Source organism: Cornus florida, unplaced genomic scaffold, assembly GCF_030987335.1.
Source record: "Cornus florida cultivar Cherokee Brave unplaced genomic scaffold, ASM3098733v1 CherokeeBrave_3.0.0_Hap2_Chr01, whole genome shotgun sequence".
Taxonomy (NCBI): domain Eukaryota; kingdom Viridiplantae; phylum Streptophyta; class Magnoliopsida; order Cornales; family Cornaceae; genus Cornus; species Cornus florida.
In genome coordinates, this window is record NW_026775571.1 from 53,292,142 (window position 1) to 53,317,690 (window position 25,549).

At 34.6% G+C, this 25,549-nt stretch overlaps 2 protein-coding genes and 1 pseudogene across 4 annotated transcripts; all 3 read left to right on the forward strand.

Moving 5' to 3' along the window:
- The first annotated feature begins 1,021 nt into the window (after nt 1-1,021).
- Nucleotides 1,022-3,039, forward strand: LOC132272373 (uncharacterized; annotated as a pseudogene).
- Nucleotides 3,040-21,483: 18,444 nt separating this feature from the next.
- LOC132297108 (protein ACCELERATED CELL DEATH 6-like) lies at nt 21,484-25,339 on the forward strand. 3 transcript variants are annotated; one of them, XM_059794895.1, is made up of 4 exons: nt 21,484-21,765; nt 22,268-23,170; nt 23,550-24,189; nt 24,316-25,339. In XM_059794895.1, exons 2-3 carry the CDS (start codon nt 23,047-23,049, stop codon nt 24,134-24,136), a joined length of 711 nt encoding a protein of 236 aa, XP_059650878.1. In that variant the 5' UTR covers nt 21,484-21,765; nt 22,268-23,046; the 3' UTR covers nt 24,137-24,189; nt 24,316-25,339. The 3 variants fall into 3 exon arrangements, with proteins under 3 accessions (XP_059650878.1, XP_059650876.1, XP_059650879.1); XM_059794893.1 differs by lacking the exon at nt 22,268-23,170 and having other exon boundaries at nt 21,487-21,765; XM_059794896.1 differs by lacking the exon at nt 21,484-21,765 and having other exon boundaries at nt 21,772-23,170.
- Nucleotides 24,295-25,339, forward strand: LOC132272378 (protein ACCELERATED CELL DEATH 6-like). Its single transcript, XM_059773537.1, has one exon. It carries the CDS (start codon nt 24,295-24,297, stop codon nt 24,973-24,975), a length of 681 nt encoding a protein of 226 aa, XP_059629520.1. The 3' UTR covers nt 24,976-25,339.
- Nucleotides 25,340-25,549: the final 210 nt, after the last annotated feature.

Sequence of the window (25,549 nt, forward strand, 5' to 3'; positions counted from 1 at the left end):
AGAACATCGGACTCCAATTTACTGAGGCCGCTTTGAATAGTATATATATTTATGGTTTCGGTTTTCAACGATTTCCACGAGTCTGCAACCGTAACCAAACCGTAAGCCTATGGTTCCATATTTTCATAACTGGGATTGAAATTGAAACCGGAACCAAAGCCCCGTTCGGCTCAGTTTCACGGTTTCACAATTTTTTTGTACACTCCTATCTTTCCAAACCAAACACACACTCCTCTTTTTTGTGAACATTCAATGGAAATTAAAACAAGTTCAATTGCAGTAACATCCTCTTAAAGTAGTCAACGAGGAAATATGAAACCCTCAACCTTTCACTTTAAAATGAAAATGATACTATTAAATAAGAGATTTCGAGTCTTTTTTAGATCTTGGGTCTTTGCTGCAGTAGTCTTCAACAAAAGATTATATTATTCTCCATTGTTTTAAAAAATTATTGTATTAGTAGTGAATAATTTATTACAATTATCTTTAATAGGTTCACACTATAATTTACTCTTATAGGTTAAATTGGTAATATGACCAAAAAAAAAAAAAAAAAAAAAACTACTACATGACTTTTTAATCAGATACTTATTTAAGTAAACACTTTCAAATAAGTATTTTTTAAATTGTGAGTTTCATTTATTTTATTTTTTCCGTTTAAAGATAGAAATACATAAAAAAAAATAATAATAATTATAAGAATAGAACATCGGACTCCAATTTAAACTTGGATAATGATTCCATCTTTATTTATTTAAACCAGTTGACGTCATTCATATGCACCATCACATTGACCATGTACAAACCAGGGAAAAACATCCGGAACGTGTCAGTTGCTAGCAAACGCATCTAATAGGATCGCACGCACCATAACAAAACCCTATTCTTAATGCCCAAGTAAATCCCTCTTATATACCTATTAAACAACCAAGCAAATCCCTCACACAAGACAAGACGCTCCCAAACGACGCAAAAAACAATAAAGTCCAGTTTCCAAGAAAACCAACCGGAGATCCACAACCTGCCGTCACACGGCGGCGGCGACACCAACATGAAGCCTGTAACAAACCCAGCAATGGGTTTCACCGAAAACCACTCCCTGACCTACCTAGACACCGGCAATCCTTGCCTGGACTTGTTCTTCCATGTCGTACCCGACACGGATTCCAAGTCTCTGATCAAGAATTTGTTCAAATCTTGGGATCACAATCCGGTGACCACCCTCAAGCTCATATGCAACCTGCGAGGCGTCCGAGGCACCGGAAAGACCGATAAGGAGAATTTCTACACGGCCGCCCTCTGGGTTCACCAATACCACCCCAAAACCCTAGCCTACAATGTGGGTGTTTTCGCCGAATTCGGATACTTCAAGGACTTGCCGGAGATCCTCTTCCGCCTCCTCGAGGGGCGCAAAGTCCGGTCCATCGCAAAAACCGAGTGGGAGACAAAGAAGAACAAGAAAGGCAAAGGGGAGGCCAGAAGAATGTATTTTCTTGGAAAAAGGAAGCGAACTGATGATGAGGGGATGGGAATGAGAAGGGGAAGGGAAAGACGGAAGGAGAGGAAACGAGAGAAGAAAAACAAGAGGAAATTCAGGGCTAGAGTGCCGAGGGAAGAAAGAATTCAGGCAAACATGGAGAAAGTGAACGATGAGAGAGAGAAGGCTAGGGTTTTGAGGAAGGAGAGAGAGCTTGCCAAGGCCAAGGCGGCCTTGGAGAGCTACACTGACGACCGCGACTACCGGTTCTTGCATGACAAGATCGCTGAGCTCTTCGCGGAGCGTTTGAGGTTGGACCTCGATTGTTTGAACAATGGAATGATGAACAAGATCAGTTTGGCAGCCAAATGGTGTCCTTCATTAGATTCTTCGTATGACAAGTCCACTCTGCTATGCAGAGGCATTGCGAGAAGGGTTTTGAGTACAGAGGAATCAAAGAAGGTCAGTATGTGTATCGAGTCAGAGACCGATTGAGGAAGGAAGTGCTCGTGCCTCTTCGTAAGGCTTTGGAGTTACCAGAAGTCTATATGAGTGCAAAACAATGGAACACACTTCCATACAATAGAATTTCTTCAGTGGCAATGAAGAACTACAAGGACATATATTTGCAACGCGACAACAAGAGGTTTAAAGGGCACCTCGAGGATGTCAAATCCGGGAAGGCGAAAATCTCAGCCGGGGCATTGCTTCCCCACGAGATCATAGCCTCTTTGAATGACCAAGATGGCGGGAAAGTTGCAGAGCTTCAGTGGTTTAGAATGGTGGAGGACCTTAAAGAGAAAGGGAGGCTGAGAAATTGCATTGCAGTGTGTGATGTATCGGGAAGTATGGACGGTACTCCAATGGAGGTTTGTGTGGCTATGGGATTGTTGATTTCGGAGCTCAGCGAATATCCATGGAAAGGGAAAGTGATCACATTCAGTGAAAATCCTCAGCTTCATAGAATTAGAGGATTCAGTCTTGAAGCGAAGACTAAATTCGTGAGGAAAATGGATTGGGGTTCGAACACTGACTTCCAGAAAGTTTTTGATAGGATATTGGAAGTGGCTTTTAAAGGAAAGTTGAGTGATGAGCAGATAATAGAGAAGATCTTCGTATTTAGTGACATGGAATTTGATCAGGCTTCGGCGCATTATGAATATTCGGATTCAGAGCCCGAATACTCATTTGCTAATTCACTTAGTGACACTGAGGAGAAATGTATTTATCGGAGAAGTTCTTCCTACAGAGTGAATAAGATGAAAGCTCGGCTTAAAGGGTGGGAGATAGATTATGAAGTGATACAGAGGAAATTTCGAGAAAAAGGATACAGCAAAGTGCCGGAGATCGTGTTCTGGAACCTGAGGCACTCCTCAGCTACTCCAGTTGCCGCCAACCAGAGCGGTGTGGCCCTGGTGAGCGGCTTTTCGAAGAATTTGGTGACTCTGTTCTTGGAGGAGGATTTAATTGTCACCCCAGAGGCTGCGATGGAGAGAGCCATCTCCGGTGAACTGTACCAGAAACTCGTGCATGTGATTGAATCCAAGGGGCTCTCAGCATAAATTTTTGATCAATTTTACTAGTACTTTCACTATTATATATTATTAGTTTTACTATCTTTGCTACAATTACTCTAATTATATAGATGGTTGGTTTACATGGAGATGAATGGCCATATAGTTATGTAGTTCAACTTATATATAATCAATGGTCAAATAAAATTTTCAGTGTTCTGATTTCTTGATGTTTCGAACAATCAGTTTTATGATTTACTTTCTTATTGGAGAGTGAGACTAGTGTTTGTTTAGACTCCAGACCACTATAGGCAATAGTTTGACCCATTTTTTCATTTTCTATTTGGGAATATTTGCTAAATAATTAACTGTAACATGAATGCTTGATTTTGCTATTGTCTTCATTGTTATGTTTGGTACTAAGTTTGTTGGTTATGCTACAAAGTTAGCACTTCATTTGATCATATTCATTTTAATACTTGGACTTATTGAGGTCGGAATGGATGAAAATTAGGATTTGTTTGGAATCAGAAGTGTTTCCCCTGTTTTTTTTTGTTTAGAATCTAAATAAAACACTTGGTCAATGAGTATAGTTCAAATCTCCGTAGCGGCAAAAGTGAGTAACACTCATATAGATCCCAACTGCTTTAAAGTTATTCATTTGAGCTATATAGGCTTGACATAAATCTTAAGGGGGTTTTCAAGTTGGTTGAAATTGCTAATCCATGCTTAAACAATTTAAATTTTAAGAAGAGAGTATGTTGAGACTAAAACACGAGTTAAATTTAGATGCTGTTAAATGAGTCAGTGAGGTTACAGGAAACTCTTGCTGATGTTATGAGAGCATTTCATGAGGACTGTAATCAACTTTAGTATCTTGAATTATCTCTTTTATTGCCTGGAAAAAAACAAAAAAGAAAAATTGCTATATAGGCTTGACATAAATCTTAAGGGGGTTTTCAAGTTGGTTGAAATTGCTAATCCATGCTTAAACAATTTAAATTTTAAGAAGAGAGTATGTTGAGACTAAAACACGAGTTAAATTTAGATGCTGTTAAATGAGTCAGTGAGGTTACAGGAAACTCTTGCTGATGTTATGAGAGCATTTCATGAGGACTGTAATCAACTTTAGTATCTTGAATTATCTCTTTTATTGCCTGGAAAAAAACAAAAAAGAAAAAAAAAAGAATATATATTACAGGGATGCATGAAAAGTATTATCGTAAATTATAGTTACGGTGAAATGCAAATAACCCCTACAACTATTAAAGTTTTACTAAATTTCTCCTAAGGTTGCAAAAGCTCCTCAACTATCAAAAGTTCATTTATATTGTAGTGACGAGATTTGTGACATTACAATATATATATATATATATATATATATATATATATATATATATGTGTGTACCATAATTCACTGAAATCTTTCACATTTTAGTAAAAATATCACATATAGTCCTTATAAAAAATTATAACTCTAAAATAGAAACCTAATTATTATAGAATTTGAGAAGAGACTTCTTAACAAAATTTTAAAATATAAGAAGAGAGTATGTTGACTCTTATGCATAGTTTAAAAAGTTAATAGTGAAAGTACACTAGTCCTTTTGTTATAAAAAATAAATAAATAAACAATAAAATAATTAAATAAAGATGTTGAAATTGGCGCCTCTTTTAAACATTTGATCACTTTTTAGAGTGGTGTGACATTCGAAACTCGCAACAGCAAGTGAAAGAAATCACGATATTCACTGGCAGCAGAGGAGTTCTCTGAATATGTTGTCGTCATCGTCAATCGATAATAAGAAAACTGGACCCAGAAGACCAGTTCAAATTCCTGAGCGTGCCATGGTCTGCAATGGTCGAGATGATGGCGACCAAGACCCTCCTAAAGCTAAAAGAGGCAGCTTTCTCTTTCCCTCTTTTTACACATGCATATAATATGATATATATATATATATATATATATATATATATATATATATATATATATATTTGATTGTTCTAGATAGTTTATGTTCTGAAGCTTTGTTTGTTACTGATGATTGTAAAATTTTTTGTTTGATGAAACCAACTTTTTGGTTAAATGCCCAATTGAAGGGTTGGGATTATATAGACTCTCATTTTTCTGATTGATGCAAACCAACTGCTTGGTTAAATGCCCAATTGAAGGGTTGGGATTATATATATAGTTACATCGGCGACTGTCATTTTTATGGTTAAGAAAATCAGTAGTGGTGTGTGTTAGCACATTAATTTGTTTGATGCTGGGTTAGTGTATTAGTTGTTAATCATCTTCTTTGAGAAGCTAAAACTGTTAGGAATTAATTCCCCAATATCTTACACAACAAATATGCAATGGCAACCAGAAAAATAAGATGGAAAGTGCGCACACAAATAAGACAAGATTTATGTGGTTGCTTACGTGCACGGGCGAAGAACGACTAACTTTTATATTCAAATATGAAGATTAAATACACACTCTTCTACTCTCTGAACTCAGCTCTCTCACAACTTAGCTTACTCCTTCAACACAAAACATGAATCTATTTATAGAGCTCCTAAACCTAACTTAGTGATCACGAATACAAATTCTTGTGGGGAATGAATGAAAGTACTTGGGGCTCAAGTAGAATTACTTTGGACCCAAGTAAAACATTTCCAAAACAATACAACTCAAACCCCAACCCATTTAGAATTTGAGACATACTTAACAAAAACATGGGTATGGTGATTTTTGGGTTGATACTACTTAAAGCATTGGTTTCCAGTGAAAGACATTGGTGACACTTTGTAACCATCTGTTGCTCATATCTCCTGTCATGCGAGTTTTGATGAAAGTGATGGTGTTTAAATATTTGAAAGGCATTTCCTTTTGAATTCATGTTGCCTTCTGTTTTCTTACGTATGTTCTCCATCACAAATTTCTTTAGTGTGCTCAAACAAGTTTATATATATAGGTTTTGTTTTGTTTTGTTTTGTTTTATTTATTTATTTTTGTTTTTTGTTTTGTTTTTTTTTTTTTTTTTTTTCCGAATTTTGTGTATCAGATCTTAGACAATTTGTTACAAATTTCTTTAGTGTGCTCAAACAAGTTTATATATATAGGTTTTTGTTTTGTTTTGTTTTTTTTTTGTTTTATTTTTATTTTTTCCGAATTTTGTGTATCAGATCTTAAACAATTTGCTGTGTTTTTTCATTAAATCCTATTTAGAGAAGTTGCAAATATCTGGAGTCAGTTTTATCACTAGTAATTAGAAGGTTGTTAGCTTTGAAGGAATCATATTTAGCATTCTTCTTTGTTTTCTGGCTGATATTCTTTACAATATCTGCAAACTTTTCCATATGTGCAATACTTTGAGTTTCCATAAAAGCCAATAGAGTTTGCCACCTGATCTGAAATTACAATCTAGATCTAATAGTAAGGAGGTGGTGGAATCCAAAACCAAATGATTACCAACCACCCCTAAAAGGTGGGTGGAATGGTATAGAAGGATGACTACTTAATAATTAAGGGGAAAACCATCATGGGCATGCTGGTGCAGGCCTAAGTGCGTACATGTTGGGAGAAGCTCAGGATGATAGGCTACCAAAGAAGGATATTAAAGTAGGGGTTGAAGGAGTTACAAAACTATATTCAAGACATGCCACCCATATCCGGAACTCGTCCGGCTAAGAAAAATCAATTTACAAACTTGTCTCGCATCAGGTGACCCTACTATGTTTTTTTTTTTTTTTTTTAAGAAAAAGTTCAATCTTAGAATAAATTTATGACAATTCTCTTTAGAAAAAAAATAATTATAAACAAATTGATGGAGATCAATGACAACAATCTCTAAAGGTGTATAAAATGTGCGAAAATGAGGATTCTAAGACTCGAACCTTAATTTGACATAGGTTCGATAAAGTGGGTACACTTGAAGTTTTGAATAATTGGGTGTTTTGGTCAAGTTGCATCATTTATGAGTTCGGTGGGCATTATGATGCACTTAAGGTGGTTTTTATTGGCTTTTATGTTATCAAGTCATGAGTTAGGAAATGGAAGGGTTGTAAGCTTTTATGTTATTAAGTCGTATGTTCGGAATTGGAAGAGTTATTAGTCTTATTGATTATCTCAATTATAAGGTAAGTCTACAAGTCATGAGTTAACCAACATGTAAGTCTAAAAGGCATGGGTAGAAATCATATAAGAGGGATGGGTGTAATATTGGCCCATCAGTGATTGAATGAATAAAAATATAAATTTTCAGTGATTAGTGAGGGGTGAGACCTTCTCTAGCTGTGATGCCTAGACCTATTGATATGACGCCAATAGGCTGCTCTTGAAGTCCTATATCATTTTAAGGCTTCTCTTATTCTCCTTTTGTCCCATACTAGTTGTCTATCTTTGGTAGTATAAGTTTTTAGAGGGACATGCAATTAATGCATTGTCTCCTTTTAAAGTTACTTAATTGTCTTTTAATTTAAAATATGTATATTACCAAGTTAGAAGATTTCTGAAAACTTAAAGGGTAATTCTGAAAAGATAGAATTTTCTTATGGGACAACCATTAAAGGAAAGATGGAATACTAATATGGGACAAAGGGAGTACTAATGATGGCAGAATCAGGGAGCAACAACCTCCTTTAAAATCTCAGCAAAGGCTTAATTTGAGAGCTGATTCATCACTACATCCCATGTTTTAGTTTTCAAGAAATCCGTTAGAAGTGAATCATCATAAGCCACATGATTCCGCTGGAGATATTACATAGAAGTTAATTAATGAAAATCGCAGCACACGGATAGCAAACAATGCAGCCAAATGGTGGATCAAACCCATCTTTCTCTAACATGGCTAGCAAGGGAAATGGAAAGGACAAGAAGTGCTTCAAATGTGGAGAAATGGGTCATATGGCATGTCAATGTCCAAATAATTTTTTTTACATATTGGAATAAGGCATGAAGAAGAGTTGGAAGAACAAGGAGCCAAGGAGGAGAGGATAATGAGTACCTGCTTGACCATGGGTCCCACAAGGTTACAACACTGATGATCTGGAAGAGGATATCCATCTCCATTGTGAGCACATCCTTGCAGGCCCCAAAGTTGAAGATGAAGATTGGCAGCGCAAATCTATTTTTCAGATGCAAGCTCGTTATGGAAACCAAGCTTAGAAGCCTATTATTGATGGTGATGTCTGCACAAGTGTTGTCTCTGTAGCCATGGTTAAGCACCTCAAACTTTGAATACAGCCATATCCACAACCGTTCAAAGTGGCTTGGATAGATTTCTATTCCGGTGATTTATACAGATGATTAGAAGAAGTTTAAAATAATTATTATTATTGGCCTTATTCGCAAGGACTTTCTAAACCTTACAGAATGCAACATGCACATGGCACAGTTTATTGATGTTGGGAGAAATAAAGCTGCTATAGAGTTCGCAATCTCTATTCTCCAGACGTTTTTGGTTTAGGAATCGAGAGTAAGTGCATCAGAACTTCTCAATTTGGTTGAGGCCTTGGCAAAGCTTGCAAATCCACCTGGATGTCATGAGTCTTTACAAAAGTTGATTGAGATTGCAAGAAATTCTGCTGCTAATGCTGCAGTTCTTGCTGGATTTGCTGCTGGCGAGGATGAGGGGCGGGAAAGGGAGAATGACGTAAGAGAAAAAGAACTTGAAAAAATACACAGTTAGTTCTCGTGTCAAATAGGCTATTTCTTATTTTTCAAAAGACAAGAGGTTTGAGGAAGATAAGGTATGTAGTTGCTTTGCTCATCGTGATTTTCAAGGTTACTCTTGACGCACGTGAGTCTCTAAATTTTAAAAAACAAATGCGTAATCTGCTACTTATGATCTGTGATTTATATGTCATGTGTTACACAGAAGGCTTATAAGGATATCTGTTTGGATGATGGAGTGGTAATTCACTGGCTCCCAACTCACAATCGCCTAAAGCTAGGAACCTCCGTCACGGCCCCCTCCAAAATGAACATATCCTTGTGGAAGCACTTTGGTAATACTGTTGAGTTTACACAGTTTGAGTCAGTAGTTCTGTAAGTTGACACCGCCTTCACCTTTAAACATTATTACCTGCTAATAACTAATTTTGCTAGCCTATCCCTATTAAATAATGATGATAATAACAATGCACCATGTCGGTTATTTTTCCAATTCTCAAACTACTAATTGCATTAACTTCCAGAAAACAAACTATTTATTGCATTGATCTAATGGAGAGAACCATAGCTAAAGAATTTTACCTTTTTTCCTCTTTTGATTCTATATTCTTGTGAATTTCATATTATGAATTTTTACTCTTAGACCCTATTTAAAGTTGCAATTATTTATTTATTTTTTTGGAAAAAAAAGTATTTTCTAAAGTTGCAGATGGATGGAGTTAATCGTGTCTCCAATAATTTTAGGTTGTTGCTTGTTCAAGTAGAAGAAAGATGAAAAGGAGTGCACCTTTTCTTCCTAAAGAGATCATATTCAATATTCTGCTTTGCTTTCCTGCTGAGGTTCTTTATAATGTGATGAGGTATGTTTGCCGAGAGTGGTATAATGTGATTAATGACCCAGGTTTCATTGCAGCACACCTTCAAAAATCAACTGATGGTCTCTTAATCCAAAGTTGCCACATTTCAAATTCGTTCTTTTTAGTGGAGATACACAATTGTGATATTCATATAAGAAAGTTAACATACGGGTTTCCTAGGCGTGTTTATGGTTGTTGTGATGGTTTATTTTTGATTCGCTACGATTATGAGGATATCTTCTACGTTGCAAATCCTATTACGAAGCAACTAGTGGCCTCCCGCCATTAATTAGGAAGTTGTTCGCTATAAGATCTCCTCGTATAACATATGTTCGCTCTACAGGGAGATACGAAGTGATGCTTTTCATCACTGATGATGAAAACTATGATGATTGCTGTCTAATATTATCTGTTGGTACTGATAATGCTTGGAGACTGATTGATACTAAACATTTGCCAAACTTTCATCAGTATTTGTTTCCATAAGTCATTTTCTACCGGAGGGTATATTTATTGGACTTGTGATACTGCTTCTCATCTTTTAGCTTTGGACGCCGAAGCTGAAATATTTCACCAGTTTCCTGTTCCAAATGCCTACCACGAGGCAGTAAGAGTCACCCATATAGTGTGGAAAAGTTTTCTAGCTTTGTTGGCTCTTTCTGCTCGTTTTGTGTGGGAGCTTTGGGCGTTGATGGAATTGAATACAGGAGAGTGGACCAGGCATTTTAGCATTGACTTGAGAGGTCAAACGTACATGTTTTAGCGAACATTTGATGTCCCGAATGGTGAATTGTGTTTGTGTTGTTACTTATCAAGAAAAAATTTGTCTCTGGATCATTTTTTGGTTCCTATTGCCTCGTTAAAAGATGGAGAGGTGGTAATCTTCCCTGGTGTGGATCCATTTAAAACTTACCTTGCTTACAACATCAAGACGGGAAAAGTTTCTTCATTTGTGATAGGAAATTCTGACAGACATACATCAAACACCCACGTCTGCCATGCAACCAGCTTGGTTTCATTGGAAGTCTCTTAGTTCCCGCCTTTTGCCTAAGTTTGCAAAGAAGACTTTTTCATCTCCAGAGACATGCAAGGGAGGATTGCTCACCAGTGAAATGGACTCTTGGTTCTTTCGTCTTCAGGGTGAGGAATGCTGTTTTATTTTTCTTTTTATTTATTTTTTAAACCATTTTCTTTTTCCTAATGTGATGAGTCATCAGAAACATTATGTTTGTTTTCATAAATTCTAGCAAGACTCAGTTGTATATTACTTCATTGACTGGTAAGTTCTGTTATATCCTAGTTTTCATTTTAGAACATAAATATACTGACCTTGTTCAATTGACCTTGGTTAACCATACAAATAAACTCGCAATGTATTATTATTCTGACAACTAGTTTCACAATCTATTTTACCACTTTCATTATTTTATTTTATTTTAATTACTCTTCCTACAAGCCTTTGTTTAAAAGAACCTGTATCAATCAGGTTGAGTTTGAAAGATACTCAAAAGGACAAATGGTGTCACTAAATGGTTTTTAGTGACATCTAAGATATATCTAATGAGATAAGTGATATTTTTCTTGCAATTTTTTTTTTATTTTTTTATTTTAAAATTTTTTTGTTGGTAAATTTAAACCTCTACAATAAACCTTCTTTGCAGTACTTAAAATAAGACTTTGTTTACCATGTTACAGCGTTTTTTTACACAAGTGAGTTTTGTTTTTTGGTTACTCTATTGACCAAAAAAACAAAAAAACTGATAGGAGGGCATTTGCTGTATTTTTGTTAGAGATTTGTTATCAGGGGATTGGGATCCACAAAATTAAAGGGCTTGTCTGGCTCAGGTTTTTTTTTTTAAAAAAAAAATCTTAAAAATCTTGTTTTTTTTTTATTTATTTTTTTGATTGTTTGTGATTATTCCTCTACCATCGTTTTTGCATTTTTGCTTGGAATAATTGCTATCACGCATTTGTTGGTAGAAAACTTGGATTATTCATTTAATAACCCAGTCATTTCTTTTCTTTTCTTTTTCCTCAGAATTTTACGGATGAATTTTTTTCGTTGAAATTTCTTTTCTGAGTTCGATTTCTTGTCACTTAGTGTCGTCTCGAGTGCTCGGAAATAGTTTCTGAGACCTTTTCGTTTGGATTGACAACTTCTTTTAAGGATCGAATTATTTCCACATTTATCGTTTTTCGACACTATTCACTTTTCGTCCTTTTTCCTATTTTGTCTTTTCCTTGTTTGTTAATTTGTTGACATAACCTCACTTTTTGTGTTCGGAGTTGGTTTTTGACTTCATGTATCTTCATCTTGAGTGGTTTCCACGAAATACGTATATTTACTTTTGTAGAAAAGTACTTTGGTTGCTTCCGGTGTCTATAGGGGCATGGATGCACAGTTCTTTGGAAATTTTTTCTTTTCTTGGAGTGTTTTTCATGTATATATTTTGAAGATATTTTATTTTAGGGGTTTTTAAGAAAATATTTTTGAAAGATATTTTCATTTTAGGTCATTAGTGCAGTTTTCACTTTTTGGAAGGGCCATTGTGCAATTAATGAAAGTTATTGCAAAAATGCCTCATTTTGAGTCTGGATCCTCGTACGGGGTTCATTTTCACTTTTCGTTGAGTTGTTTACTTATAGAATTCTCTTCTGGTCGTTTTTCTCCAGTTTCAGGGTTTTTGGCCTCGGTTGCCGCCGAATTTGTTCTTTCTGCTCGGGACTCGGTTTTCTACCCCGTTTCTTCCGTTATTCATATTTTCTCATTTTGAATCTTTGTCAGTCACGAAGTTTCACCATTTGAATACGTCTGCTCAAATTTCACTTTTCTGGACCCGGCGGAGCCCTTTCGGGGCACTTTTAGGGTTTTACTATAAATAGGGGGTTATAAAATTAAAAAGTCATCTTTCCCTCTCTTCATGCACGACCAGTAGCTTCCATGGCAGCCCAAAGGGGGCTGCCACCCTTCTTCTCTCAATTAAACCTACTTCCTTTTGTTATAAAGTCATAGGGCTTTTGCGTCTTGTATTTGTCTTGATTACGCGCATCTTTCACCCTTATTAGAATTCGTTTTTAACCAATTTTTGAGTTTGGGTTTGAGGCCAAGTTGGGATTTTGGTAGGTCCTCTTTGGGGTTTAATGATCACGGCGTTGTCCCCGATAAAACCCCGAAGTATCGTTGGATTCGGAGCGGTTTCATTTTGGTGGCTTTTGAGATTTTCATCTCAAATTGAGGTAGGGGATGTCTTAGGTATATATTTATGTTATATTGATTGTTATATAAGCATAAGCAACTTGTAAGCATGCCTTTGTTCAAGTTTTAGAATTTAATTTAATTATTTTCTATGTTTAAGATTTAATTCTCATAAAGGTGTGTACCTTAGAATTAAATTGTGGTATGCTAGTAAATTAGACCTTGGTATGTATATCAACATCTATTAAATTAGGAGCATTTGAATAAGAAATGCAAATTTTATTTAATATTTATCTTTTGTGAAAGATTAATTCACATAGTTGAAACAAGCATGAAATCAACTTGTATTATGATATTAAAGTAGGCCTTGGTATGTTTTTTAACCTATGTTAAATTAAGAATATTTGGAGTTGTTTGGAAATCTAGAGAAAATTAATTAATTTGCTTAATTAATTTTATTTTAAGTGTTGTAGTCACTGAAACGGATTTTGGGTATAATATATGTGAGACCATGTTATGTCTTTTAACATATATTAATTTGAGTTTATTTGGGATTGATTTGAAATCTAGAGACTTTTCGTGTTAGGTTGAAAATCCCTTATAATGTAGTGAAATTATTTACCTTGTGAGCATATTATTAATTAGTTGTAGAATTAGTACTTGTGGCCTCTTGAAATGGTAATTGGACTTAGCATGATGTAGAATAGTATTGACTTGCAAAGTTTGTTTAAATATATCTTGTGTAGGTATATAGCATGTTTAGAATATTATAATTGATTACCTTGAAAGCTTGATATTAAATTGTAGTCTATTTAGTACTTATGGCTTAGGATGGTAATGTGGCTCAATTGTTGTAAAAATATTCTTACTTTGTGTATAAATTGCATATTGAGGACATGTCATGTCATATGCTATTTAGACTTGAATTTTAGAACATGGTTTGTATGAATTTAACCTTACTTGTGTATGGAATGTGGTAACTTGCATTTGATTTTGTATAAGTTTTGAATTTATTAGTTTTGAAAAGCTTGTAAGGACATAATTTATGTGATGGCTAGGGTTTGGCTCTAGTACAGAGACAAGAGTCTTCTAAGTCATAAGTGCGCACTAGGTGGTACCTTGTGAGTCGTAATTATTCAAAAATACTTGCTTGGTCTAGCGACCACATGTCCTAGTCTTTCCACTATTTGATTGCGCATTTAATTTCAAGTTGTTAATCATGGATTACTTATAGTTTGAGAATTGATGCTTACTATGGGTATTTGAATCATATTTAGTATACTTGAACTAGTATGCTTGCTCCATGAGTTTAAATTTCATTTAGTATACTTGTGCCGTGTATACTTGTCTTATGCATATTTTGTTTAGCTTAGTATACTTGTGTTTGTATACTTGATTTATGAGTACTCTATATGTATATCGAATACTTGTGTATGTATGTTGGAGGTTGCTTTTCTTGTTTAACATGATTTAGGGTACTCGAACATGTATGCTTGTATGTCGTGTATCATGTTTTAATACGGTTTAGTGTACTTGAGCATGTATACTTGTATGTCGTTGTTCATTTCAATTGCATGAGTAGCTTAGGATGATCCCTGAGTCTCACTTTGACATAGACTGGTGGCATGAGCCCATTTAATATGTTTCACTTTAAGGTGATATAATTATAAAATGCTAGGTCAATGCATGCTCATTTCCTACGAGTAACTTTATGTTACTCACCCATGTAGTGGGGATATTTTTCAGGTACAGGGACCTTGATTTGGGATGTACACTATGCCATGGAAGTTTCGTAGACTTGAAGTATCATTTTCATGAAAATGTTGGCTTGAAATGCTATTTGTAGCCTTTTATGTCAAAATGTGTATATTTGATTCTAAACATATAATGTGTATATGAGTGCACTCTTTATAATGTATTTGACATGTATGAGATGAGATCGGAGGCCAATGACCATTATCTTGTATCCTATGTAATTTATGATTTTATGAAATATTATGAAAATATTGAAAAATGCGAAGTCATTGCTTCATAACTTTTGCATCGGGTGTGGGAATTCCATTTTTTATTCTTTCATAGGATCTCATTAATCATATATGAAGTGTAACCAAGAGCCAAATGGTAATTTGAATCATTTGTTAATTTTGGTTTTCAAATTTTGCATTTCTTGTGCATTTTCGCCTTTTTGGCCGTTGGGGGGTCAAATTTTGTATTGACGATATTTTTAAGCCGTAGACCATCGTAGCACGTCCAAATTGGTAAGTTACATTTGCGTGCATGATCGTTTTCAAGAAAAACCTCTTCCTTGGCAATTTGAGCCTCGTATGGACTCATTTTTGCATTTTTATTGTATAATCCGGTTTAAGGGCATTTTGGAGTTTTTCTTTGGGAAATAAATTCCAATCTCCATATGGTTACTTAGAAAATGTGATTTTAAGGGGTGTTTTTTCTTCATATTTTTTCAGAAAATGTCGTCTTGGTACCGAAAATTCCTTGCAAAGTTCAGCTTTCAGTTTTACATTTAGCAGTTTTATGACCCTCATGACTAGATTTCATGGAGGGGTATTTTGGGCATTTTACAATACATTTTCTTTGTTTCCGTCCGCGATGCCGGGTAGAAAATTTGATTTCAGGAGGGGTTTCTTTTTCGTGTTTTTCTAGAAAAATTCATCTACTAACCTGTTTTTGCTCTCAGTTGCAGACAATCACTGTAGCATCTTTTAACCCTTTTGGCTTAAACTGATCTAGGGGCATTTCGGGAATTTTTTTTGAAAAATAAATTCCGGTCTTGACATGGTCACATAGAAAACGTGATTTTAGGGGGAGTTTCTTCACAACATTTTTTCAGAAAATGTCGTCTCGGACCCAAAAACCCCGTGTCAAATCTGATTTCCTGTGCACACTTGCACTATTTGAAAAAGTCTGTTGTAAGGGCATTTTGGGGATTTTACGTCAAAAATAAAATTTTCTTTCAACATGGTCAGCTTGGAAAAATTATTTTGAAGGGGGTTTCTTTTTCATGTTTTTCCAGAAAATATCGTTTAGTATCTCAAAACGGTACACGAATTTCAGCATTTTGCCCAAGTTACTATTCACGGCCGCGGCGACGTCAAAACTTTGTTTTGACTTTTCTTTTCCATTCAGACTCCAAATCAAGTGGTTCTTGAGTCTAACTTGATTAACTTTTCACTGTCTTCCCAGTGGTGTGCTCAGTAGCACCCGATTTTATACTTTTGGAAATAACCATTTTGCCCTTGGGGCTATTTTTATCCGGTTTTCTTGTAATTCGCTTCCACTACTTTCTTTTGAGTTCCGTGACTTCATGGGAAGTCATGGATGTGTTTTGGGAATGATATACATTCTAGGAACGTCATTTCCATGTGAAATGACTATTTTGCCCCTAGGGGCTTATTTGTCATATTTCTGATCTTTTGCTTCCGCGTTAGTTCTCATTTAGTTTCACGACCTCATGGAAGGTCATCAAAGTGTCTTAGAGGTGTGTTATGCCTTGGGAGACCGTTGTCATATTTTTTACTTCCGTATCTGGATCTGTTATCGGGTCAATCTTCGATTCATCACAGGATGCATTGGCTTGAAAAACCAGGGTCGTCACAATTCACGCATGTATGAAAAACTTGGATTATTTGGATAGAAATTTTAATTGCAAAATTTTAATTATATGGGTATAAATAAAAAAATTGAATGCTTTATAATTTAAAAGTAAAATCAATTACTTTGTAATTTAAATGGAAAATGATTTGAAATTTAGAAATTATTTGTCCTACTTAAAAGGAGAAAATTTATTTAGATTCCTAATTTCAAAGGTAGAACTTATTGCAAATTTATTTATTTATTATTGTTTTAGATTGTCACTGAGAATATGATTTTTAGTGTTTAGAAGAGTATTTTTAGAGTGAAATTGGAGACATATTATTGGTTTTTTATTTTTTTTATTATTATTTTTTTTCCTGTTAATTGTAATTTTTTAAGCTTGAGTAAATAGTTGAGAGAAATGGTTTGACAATGCATTTATTTATTTTCCTTGTAAATTAAGAAAGGAAAAACTCAAATACGGCACAATACCACCAATGCAGTATGCACCTGATTGGTAATTTTATTGGGTGACCATTTTAACAACATGTATTACAACTCCTCCAGTCCTTAATTTTTGGTGACGTTGTGCATGCTGAGGTCAGGGCATGGACGTCATGGTTGGAGGGTTATGAACTCCCGATTCACATGGAGGGAACTAAACCACATATATGAACTGATACTTTGAATTCTATGACCTAACACACACCACGCAATGTATATCTGTATAATTGCTATCATTAATTAAAATAATGTCATCGTTTCCTTCTCCTCCACGGGCAAAAATCCTTTCCATGGCACCTCTCAATGGAGAGGGTCCATTGAGGATCCAATGGCTGTGATCTAGCCACTTGTTCAAATTGTGCCACATCATCGCTTACTCATCTCTAGCTCAGCACAGAAATAAAAATGTTTATTCAGCTACTTAATTTTTATCACAAGCACAAATACCATATACAAATATACTTATACCATACAATCTACAATACAAAAAGTTTATACAATACATCTTCCTCCCATCCCTCTCTTCCTTTGTTGCTCTTCTACTTTTCAAAATTAAAGACCAAAAACTAGATCTGAAACCTCTCACACACAGAGGTCCAACCATGGCGAATGTTGAGATAGAGTTCATCGTGGATTCAAAGGAGCATAACATCCTCTCCTACAATGCAGTGGTGTGTGAGTTTCGCGGCGCCAAGGCCAAGACCAATATCGATCTCAACCTTCCTCCTCTCCTAGAATTCACTTGATCTCGCCGGAAACATCATTGGTGCCGAAAACTCCATACTTGCATCATCTGTTTCCAATTTTGGGACTTCATTCATCTTTTTTTTTTTTTTTTTTTCCAAATAAAAAAAATTATGAAATAGATAATATATATAATTAGGGAGAAAATCTAGAGAGAAAAAACTATATTTATAGAGATATATATTTATGTAAATAGATAAACAATTTCTCTTTTTTGCAATTGAGAAATAAATGATTCTAGATATTGGTTAATATTAGTCGCCGTTGTTGATTTCTGTTAACATAATTAGTTGTTTTTTTTTTTTTTTTTTTTCTCTTGTATCTATAAATATATTGATACATATAGTCATATATATTATGTTTATAATGGTAATAAATTTGATTCAAGGAACAAATATGATAGCTTATTTCATTAAAGCAAAAACCAAACAAAATTAAATTTCATATAGTATAGAAACATATTTTTAACATATTTGACTAGCATGTGTTACAACATATTTGTATATAATATATGATTTTATATTAACATGCATCATAGCTTTTATTTAAGATGCTCAATGCAAGTAAACACTTGATAGAACTGCTAATGGAACACATCTTTTACAGTAACACATTCAATTCTTTGTATAACATTTCTCTTAATTTAATTCTTAAATTAAAGTGCACATCCACATACATGTTTTAGAAAAAATGAGTTGTTATATAAGTGTAGTTGAAAAAATGAGTTGTTAAATACATCTATTAGTGGAGTGAAACCTCCATGAAAAAACCAATTCAAAACACCCCATATAGCTACCACTTGATTGAGTAAATACAACCAATTTAAACCAAAGGAAGTTGAAGGGACTGTAGAAGGAATCATTAAATACGCATCACAATGTTTGACTAATATGTGTAACAAGATAATTGTATATAATATAAGACTTCTTTCTAAACATGCATTACAATTTTTATTTACGAAGTTGAAGGGAAGTGGACGAAATCATTAAATACCCATCATAATGTTTGATTAATATGTGTTACAACATAATTATATATAATATATGAATTATTTGTTAACAAGCATCACAACTTTTCTTTATGAAGTTGAAGGGAAGTGGACGAAATCATTAAATACCTATCAGAGTGTTTTACTAATATGTGTTACAATATAATTGTATATAATATATGGATTCTTTGTTAACATGCATCACATTTTTTTTTTTTTTACAAAGTTGAAAGTAAGTGTTAAATACCCATCAAAATGTTTTACTAACATGTGTTACAATATAATTGTATATAATATATGAATTGTTTCTTAACATGCATCACAACTTTTTTTTACGAAGTTAAAGAGAAGTGGACGAAATCATTAAATACCCAACATAATGTTTTACTAATATGTGTTACAATATAATTTTATATAAAATCTGAATTATTTCTTAACATGCATCACATCTTTTTTTTATGAAGTTGAGGGTAAGTGTTAAATACCCATTAGAATGTTTTACTAATATGTATTATAACATAATTGTATATAAAATATGAATTCTTTCTTAACATGTATCACATCTTTTTTTTTTTTTTTTTTTAACGACATTGAAGGTAAGTGTTAAATACCTATCATAATGTTTTACTAATATGTGCTACAACATAATTATATATAAAATATGGATTCTTTGTTAACATGCATCACATCTTTTTTTTTTTTTACAAAGTTGAAGGTAAGTGTTAAATACCAAACAAAATGTTTTACTAATATGTATTACAACATAATTGTATATAATATATAAATTGTTTCTTAACATGCACCACAACTTTTTTTTACGAAATTGAAGGGAAGTGGACGAAATCATTAAATACCCATCAGAATGTTTTACTAATATGTGTTACAACATAATTGTATATAAAATATAAATTTTTTCTTAACATGCACCACATCATTTTTTTTATTTTTTATTTTTATTTTTTATTTTTTTTTATGAAGTTAAAGGTAAGTGTTAAATACCTATTAGAATGTTTGACTAATATGTGTTACAACATAACCGTATATATATGAATTCTTTGTTAACATGCATCACAATATTTCATTTACCCAACAACACCTGAATGAGTAAAATTATTGTCAAGCCAAATAAAATCAGGCCTGCAAGAAAGAAAATAAACAAAGCTTTTGTGATCGACAAATGTACAGGTATCTCCACTGAAAAACATATTATCTCTCAATTCAATTAAGTGATTTTTTAAACAACACTCACTATTTTATTGCGTCTTAGTTTATTGAATCATAATTAATTAAGGATTTCTTTCGTAAACAAAATATAAAACAAAATTACTAATATATCACAAATTGAATTACTAAAATTATATGTAAAATTAAATTATAAATTACTGCAACAGATTAGCCATTAATTATAATACTTTAAAAATCACATGTCAAATCTATTTAACATTAAAAAATTATTATGAACACTTACAACAGATAAATAAAACCACCATGTGGCGCAATGATGAACAATTATAACAGATAAACAATATTATAAAATAATAATTATAAAGACTTATGACAGATAAATAAAACACAGACTCTGCAAATTTAACATACCAAAATTATGAAAATGTTGAAAAACTAACAAAATTACAAATATTTCTAAATCTGAAATAAGATAAATAAAACCACATACTTTGTAAATTTAACATACCAAAATTATGAAAATGCAGAAAAACTAACAAAATTATAAATATTTCTAAATCAGAAATGAACACTTATAACTAATAAATAAAATCATAAACTCTGCAAATTTAACATACCAAAATTATAAAAATGCAGAAAAATAAACAAAATTAGAAATATTGTATGGTGGACTGCTCCTAGGGAATGCATGGTAGCCTTTTGCTTCTCGCCGAAATGAACAGATAAATAAAACCACATACTTTGCAAATTTAACATACCAAAATTATAAAAATGCAGAAAAACTAACAAAATTATAAATATTTCTAAATCAGAAATGAATACTTGCAACTGATAAATAAAATCATAAACTTTGTAAATTTAACATACCAAAATTACAAAAATGCAGAAAAATAAACAAAATTACAAATATTGTATGGTGGACTACTTCTATGGAATGTATAGTAGCCTTTTGCTTCTCACCGAAATGTATGTATATTTTTTACTTCTCGCCGGAATGTATGGTGCTTCTCACCGAAATGTAAAAGGGACAATGTTTTGCTTCTTTGATGAGGTTGCCCGAATTTACGAAGCTTGGTCTTTGGCCATCGGTAGAGATAGATTTCAATTTTAGAGGGAGAGAGACCTGAATTTAAGAGGGAAATAATGAAATATAACTTGAGGATATAGAATAAAATTTTGAAGGAAAATCAGTTTTATGTTTTGGAGGGAGTTTGAATTTCATTTTGTATACAGAGAAATTGATTCTTGTAGGGATACATAAGTATGAATGTATGTATAGTTCACAAGGTAAATACTTTTTTTACTAAAAAGGGACCATTTACCCCTCCAAGGACAGCCTCCAGTGAGAGGTGCCTTGGAGACGATTTTTCTCCCTCCTCCACAGCCACATATATGAACAGAGAGTTTGCATTCTGTGACCTAACACACACACGCAATGTATATCTGTATAATTGCTATCATCAATTAAAAATGTGAGGGGGGATTGCTCACCAGTGAAGTGGACCTTTGGTTCTTTCTTCTTCAGGGTGAGGGATGCAGTTTTATTTTTCTTTTTATTTATTTTTTTAACCATTTTCTTGTATTACAACCTCCCCAGTCTTCAATTTTTGGTGACGTTTTGCACGCTGAGGTCAGGGCATGGACGTCATGGTTGTTGGGTTATGAACTCCCGATCCACGTGGAGGGAACTAAACCACATATATGAACAGATACTATGCATTCTGTGACCTAACACACACCACGCGATGTTTATCTTTATAATTGCTATATTCTTAAATTCTTCCAATTAAAAATGTACCTAACTATGTTTGTACGTGCGTGCATATAAATTAAAGAGGTGGTTTGTAGAGTAGGTTCACAAGCAAGCAAACTCTAGCTAGCTTCCTGTTGTTGTATCTCAGAAAAAGAATTAATATATATATAATGTCAAGTAGTAGCCCTGTAAAAGATCAAATAACGGACGATCATCAAAGGGATCGTCCAGCAACGCCTCAAACGAGATCGCCGATTAATGCAATTCATCAGCTGGATGCTGCTGAAATTCGCCGTGGTAAACCCACTCCTTCCTTTTACTTGTGCCGCTTTAACCTCTTTCTGTTTAAAAATAAATTTAATTTTAGTATTTAATTAATCATTCAGCATATTGAATTTTGCTCTGATATCGCTTTCTGACTTTACTCTGATACCACTTTATTAAAAATAGTGAATTATACAAATAAGTACAACTTTATATAATTTGAAAGAAAAATAAAAAAAGAAATATATTATTTCACTTTTACTAATTTATCTTATTCTTTTACTCACTTAACTATTCTCTCTGGGTATAATACATGAATTTACATATATTCTAAGACATGCCTAACCAATTACATTTTTATACCTAATTACACCCACTACATGACATTTAGTGGGTGTAAGTTTATGACTCCCACTTCCTCTTCAGTAATTTGTCAATCAGCCGCTGGTACTGGTGCCGCTTTTACTGGTAAACCCACTCCTTTCGCTTTTACTAGTGCCGCTTTAACTTCTTCCTCTTCCTCTTCCTCTTCCAGAACTTTGTCAATCACCCGCTGCTATTGACTATCATCAAATGATTCGTTCCAGAACGACTATCATCAGTGATGATAATGCAATTCATCCACTGGTTCCTGCTGAAAATCAAAAACCCTGTGGTGTCGCTGGTACTCCATTACTCCAAGTTTCAGTACCTCCATGGGAAAGTTGGGGTCTAGAGGGTCGGAGTACTACTACTTCACTGAGAAATAATAGAATCGAACAGGTTCAAGCTAAAGATCACGTGATAACCATTTTTTCAACACCACAATACAGCAATAATGGAGAGGCAACCTTCGTCTCCGACTTCAAACATATGAAACCCCAAATGTAAAGAGACATCACAATGGGAAAGCATCCTGATCATGAGTTTAAACTCGACGTTGAAGAAGAAGATGATACAGCAGACTAAAAGCGGATTATCAGTGCCCGTGGGAACACCATTCTTCATGTTGCCTCCAGTTTAGGCCATTCGGGCCTTGTCGACCAGATACTCAGCAGGCACTCTAATTCCAACCTAATCTTCAACAGAAACACCACTGGCAACCTTGCTCTCCATTTGGCTGCTGCTGCTGGCCATCAAACTGTCGTCCAGATTCTGGTTCGTCATGCAGAAGCTTATGGTTCGCTGGATCTACTCGTCCAAGAAAATGAGGACAAGAATACTGCATTGCATCTTGCCATTAAAAATCATCACCACGAATTGGCTATTTTCTTAGTTGAGAAGAATCCAGATGCCACCATAAGAGTAAACCGCGAAGAAGTTTCTCCCTTGTATATGGCCGCTGAAGCAGGCGATGTGGAGCTTGTGAACACTGTGCTCCAGAAAAGACCTGCTGATGAGATGGGATTTTTCCAAGGCAAGTCACTTGTTCATGCTGCCATTCAAGGGATGAACAAAGGTAAAACAAACCCTAACTCAATTTGTAGATATTATCTGTTTTTGTTTGCTCAATTCAACTTTGTTGCCATGATTGGTTCTCCACAGAACGTACACATCCTATATACATCAACATCATTTCAAGAATATATATTGCTAGCCCCCATTTTTTTTTTGAGGGTAAATGTTTTGCTAGCCCCCAATTCACACTAGCATATATATTTTCTTAGTAGAGTAATATTCCCAAGTTATTTGGAAGATAAAAAATGTTAAAAAAAGATGAACTTCAAATTATTAATAATTCATAAATAATTTAATTAGTAATTTTGTTAGTGTGTACCCTCGTCCCTGTTCCTCTGGATCGTCTGAAATATTAACACTTTTATCATATAAAATACCAGACGTCTTAGATGCCGTAATGAGGCACCAATCCTCTAACATGCCAACAGATGTCTTACACATGGTAAAGAGATATCAGACAACTTCCATTGCTACTTCTGTGGATGGAAGGCCTTCTTACTGTATTTCATTCGATGATGGAGTGAAGAGTGAGACATCATTTTGTTTTGTTCTGCTTGATGAAGAAGGGAAGACTCCTCTTTCCTTTGCATCCTCCATTGGTTACCTAAAAGGTGTTTGCTACTTCTTAGACAAATCTTTTGATGCAACATACACAAGAGACCAGGATGGGTCTTATCCCATTCACGAGGCATCCAAGAGAGGCCATGTCAAGATTATAAAAAAGTTTATCCAACGCTGCCCTGATTCATGGGAGCTGCTCGACAGAGAAGGTAAAAATATTCTTCATGTGGCTGCTGAGAGTGGGAAATGGAATGTTGTAAAGTACATTCTTGGGACATCCGGGCTTGCCATGCTTATTAATGAAAGAGATAAAAAAGGAAACACCCCACTGCATTTGGCAACCAAGAATGGGCATGCTCGGGTTGTGACTATCATGACATGGGACAATAGGGTTGACTTGGCCTAACAGCTTTGGATGTTTCAGATAACGACAGTGAGACAGCATACTCATTTGAAAGGGTATGTGTTCTTAATTGAAAGAACTCGTTTCTTGATTGGTGTGTGTGTGTGTGGGGTAGAGAGAGAGAGAGCGCGTTATCTCATTCATTAATCAATAATGTTTACATGGATGATCATGGGTTTCAGCGGCTGACATGGCTAGCCCTGAGATATGCTGGCGCACCACAAGCTAAGAACCTGAGTACTTCCAGAGTGAGCAAGCAATCTCCTTCCATGATGAAAACCCAAAGACCAAAGCGTCAGCATGAGCCACTCAACATGGAAAGTTACAAAGACAGGGTCAACACACTGTTGGTGGTGGCAACACTAGTGGCCACTGTGACCTTTGCGGCTGGTTTCACGATGCCAGGAGGATTTAACAGTTCCGATGATCCACACAAAGGCATGGCAGTTCTCCTTGAAAAGCGTATGTTCTGCGTCTTCCTCATAAGTAATACCATAGCTATGTATAGTTCCATCATTGTTGACATTCTTCTCTTTTGGGCACTTATGAATGATCTAAGATTGGGCCTCAGTTCTCTCGAAGTAGCAGTACCCTTGTTGGGAATATCTCTTTTAATGGTCTCCTTGGCCTTCATGGCAGCTATTTATCTAGTAGTGAGCAACCTCACTTGGCTTTCCGCTGTTGTTCTAATCATTGGCTCTCTCTCTCTCCTCACTCTTTCGCTACTAATTCTTCCTCTCTCCTTCCCAATTTCCTTGCACCATCGCATCTCTCCGTACATCATCCGCTATCCATTTTATCTTTTGATATTAGTAATGGAAAGAATCAGTACCAAGGAATAATCAGATGCATGCCCTCTTTCTGGCCTTTTGTGAAATGCAAAAATTTGGTTGTATTGTCTAAGGCCTCATCCATCTGTTCTGTAGTATTGCTGTCCTTGTTGGTTTAGTGTGTGTGTTTGCATAAGCAGTTTGTGCGTGTAAGCTTGCGGTTTTTTATGTTCTTGATAACTGGTCTTTTGGAGGGAATGGTCTACTCCCTTGTACTCTGAGGATTCACCCTCTGTTTACTACTAGTTTTTGTTTAATATTTGCTTTATGTTGTAATGAGCCAACTGGAATGATATCTTATCAGAGCAGTGGTATTTGGACTTAAACTTTTGGCAGAATACTTGAATATAATATATTTGATCTAACTTTTTTTATATTTGATATTTATTGACCAATTAAAAATATTAAGTATAAAAATTTGGCCTACCAATTCGGCTTTAAAATCATTTTCCTATTTATCAATATCGTAAATAGTATATGGATGTACCATGTAATAAATGCTTTAGTTGGCTAGAAACAGATGTGGTGATTAATGGTAGACAATGACAGGTGAAAGATGTAAGTGAGACTGCAATTTCCCAACTTC

Bases quoted from the DNA above. Each gene is read 5' to 3' on its own strand.
- LOC132297108 (XM_059794893.1), top strand. From the start codon at position 21,639: ATGTCAAGTAGTAGCCCTGTAAAAGATCAAATAACGGACGATCATCAA. The intron at 21,766-23,549 runs GTAAACCCACTC...ATAAAATACCAG, and splicing joins TGCTGCTGAAATTCGCCGTG to ACGTCTTAGATGCCGTAATG.
- LOC132272378 (XM_059773537.1), top strand. From the start codon at position 24,295: ATGGATGATCATGGGTTTCAGCGGCTGACATGGCTAGCCCTGAGATAT.